Source organism: Nansenia antarctica (assembly GCF_963989245.1).
Source record: "Nansenia antarctica genome assembly, chromosome: 4".
Lineage (NCBI taxonomy): Eukaryota > Metazoa > Chordata > Actinopteri > Argentiniformes > Microstomatidae > Nansenia > Nansenia antarctica.
In genome coordinates, this window is record NC_137689.1 from 16,635,081 (window position 1) to 16,637,580 (window position 2,500).

General features: G+C 38.9%; 1 protein-coding gene across 1 annotated transcript in view; it reads right to left on the bottom strand.

Moving 5' to 3' along the window:
• Positions 1-2,410: 2,410 nt before the first annotated feature.
• Positions 2,411-2,500, bottom strand: part of cnih2 (cornichon family AMPA receptor auxiliary protein 2) — a gene marked incomplete at both ends in the record, with an annotated part of 4,392 nt that continues 4,302 nt past the window's right edge. Inside the window, one exon of the mRNA XM_080529823.1 lies at positions 2,411-2,438. Coding sequence (XP_080385949.1) covers positions 2,411-2,438 — 28 coding nt within the window. The remainder of the gene's footprint in view (positions 2,439-2,500) is intronic.

The following is a 2,500-nucleotide window of genomic DNA, read 5'->3' on the forward strand; positions in this document are numbered from 1 at the left end:
TTTTGGATTCAAATTTGATTTTGAGTTTTGAGTGAGAGCAACAGAGTGAGTCAATAAGAATCTAACACAATTTGGTTTCCATGGTGACACTGCAAAATTAGATGCAGTGAGGTTGTCGTCTCTACTTCTCGCTCTCCCCCCCCACCTCTACCACTTACCACTCTGCACCCCCCCAACTCTCTTTTTCTAATTACATTTCACACTTACTCAATCATTTAAATGCTCCCTCACTCTCTTCCTATGTTCCTTTCTAGATGTACACAGCTGTACTTTAGCTGTTACCTATCTAAAGCATACTCAACACCTGTTACTCAGCTATTGAAGCAGCTTTGTCTGTTAAGTCATGCATTATTATCCTCTTTTTCTTAAATGAGTACCAGTGCACACCACCGCACAATCTTTTAACACATTGCTATTTTATTAGAATAGAATTGTTGTTTGAGTTCTGTATATCATATTATTGTATTCTAATGAATACAGACTAGCGCACCAACAAATATACTTTAGCATACAGTGATGATAGATGTATAAAAGTTACAGTTACAAATAGTTATCCTTGATATATAATGTTCTTCAAAGTATTGATGAACTGCATTATGACATTCATTGATGGTCAACCTAGCTGTATTTCCCCTCCATTCCCCATGCCACCCCTGTTTTTGTGCTTTAGCGATTGTCCGTGATAAACTCACATTGTTTGAAGGCGTTGAGGGCTTATGGTCCTGTTTTGTCGGAGGGAAATGTTATGGTACACAGCACAGATCTGTCTGTTTATCTAGGTATCTAGATACAGTAAATGATAATGACACATTGCCTGTTCAGAGGCCAACGTAAACCATACCAGACTTGTTATAACCAAACAAGTTATCATACAGTTTCACATCTGAATGTTTTTAAGGTACAATGTTACTAATTTATCTGATGATATTAAAATCACGCTGTCAAACCATCATCAATCTTTTCACATAAAGGAGACTTATGATCACATGATGATAAGGGCAGCACCGGGGAAGAAAGGCTTTGCCATGAACCAAAGACTCCCAGACTCCAGTATTCATTGCAACACACACAGGAGTGAAGCACAGTTGTGTCAGTCCTACCGTAGTAGTATATGAAACATATTGATATACGTAATGTATTTAGCTTGGCATTAGTCTTCATCATCATCATCATCATCATCATCGTCCTCACCATCATTATATGGTTTGCTACTTACTATATCACACTCAATATTATTACTATTATTGTAAATAAATGAAATCCCATTTACAGTAATCTCTCCTCTCCTAGATCCTGCCTATTAATGATGTCCCATTGCCATTTATGTGATTTTAGATTGCTTTTCTTGAGTGGGTATTAGAATGTATCACTGAACATCATGCTCTTTAGAAATATTCTTTAGATTAAATCATCCCAACAGCAAGATATTTCGGCACCCAAAGACAAAATATCCTGAAATAATTCCTGAATCATTTCTTAACGAAGTAACTGGCGTGTTTCCCCCCTGGACAGACAGCAGACACTGGGGTCTGGGAGATACTCTGTGATGGACCCGAGACTCAATCACTGCTCAAGGGTGTCCATGATCCTTCGCTTATCCCCATCGCATTCTAATCAAAACAGTGTTACGGTTTGTTATCTCCCCACCAGGCTTGTTCCATTGGTTCCTGTACAGTGCTGTAATGTGGACTTGCCTGAACATGTGGATACGTTCATAAACTGCGCATGGTTTATATGTGTGAATAACACCAATAATATGACTGTGGTTCAAAATATTAGGAGATTTATCTGCTTGACTACAACCAGCTATTCATATCCTCTGGATTTCTATAACCTACCACAACAACTGAATTATTGAAATACCAATTAGGGTTAGGGTTAGGGAAGAACTAAGTACTTAAGTGTTGTGTATTTTGTCTTTTCTTTTCTAAAATATATAGAATTAAACGGATATTGACAGATGAGACTGCAACATCTACACAAGGACTCAGGCAACACAAAACGTTTGACATTCACAATTGAGTGCTGTGTAACAAAGAGCAGCAGACCCTGCAGCCCTTGAGAAATGTTGGGGTCAGATCTTAACAGCTCATATGAAATGTTTTCTTTTCTCTTTCTCTTTCTCTTTCACTCCTTTTACAATACTTTGTCTGCTTTCCATCCTCTATATGAACGGCAGTGTCTGAGCTGGCTCAACAAAGTTGGTTTACACTTCCTCTTTTTCTTAGAATGTCTTCCGATGTTCATCCTTTCATCCAAAGATTTGAGGAGGGTAAAATATGGCCTATGGTGGTAATAATGGATGGTGAGATAGAGGTGGGAGTGTCTTCACCCGTTGGTCTTTCTTCCTCTTTCTCCTTCTCTGTCTCTCAATGGTCTTTTCCTCCTCTCTTGATCTTACATCCTCTCTTTAGAAGCTGACCAAGGCGTAGACCATACTTTCAGGACGGAGACAGGAGATGGAGAGGCAGAGAGAGGCAGACAACATAGAGAGAGAGGG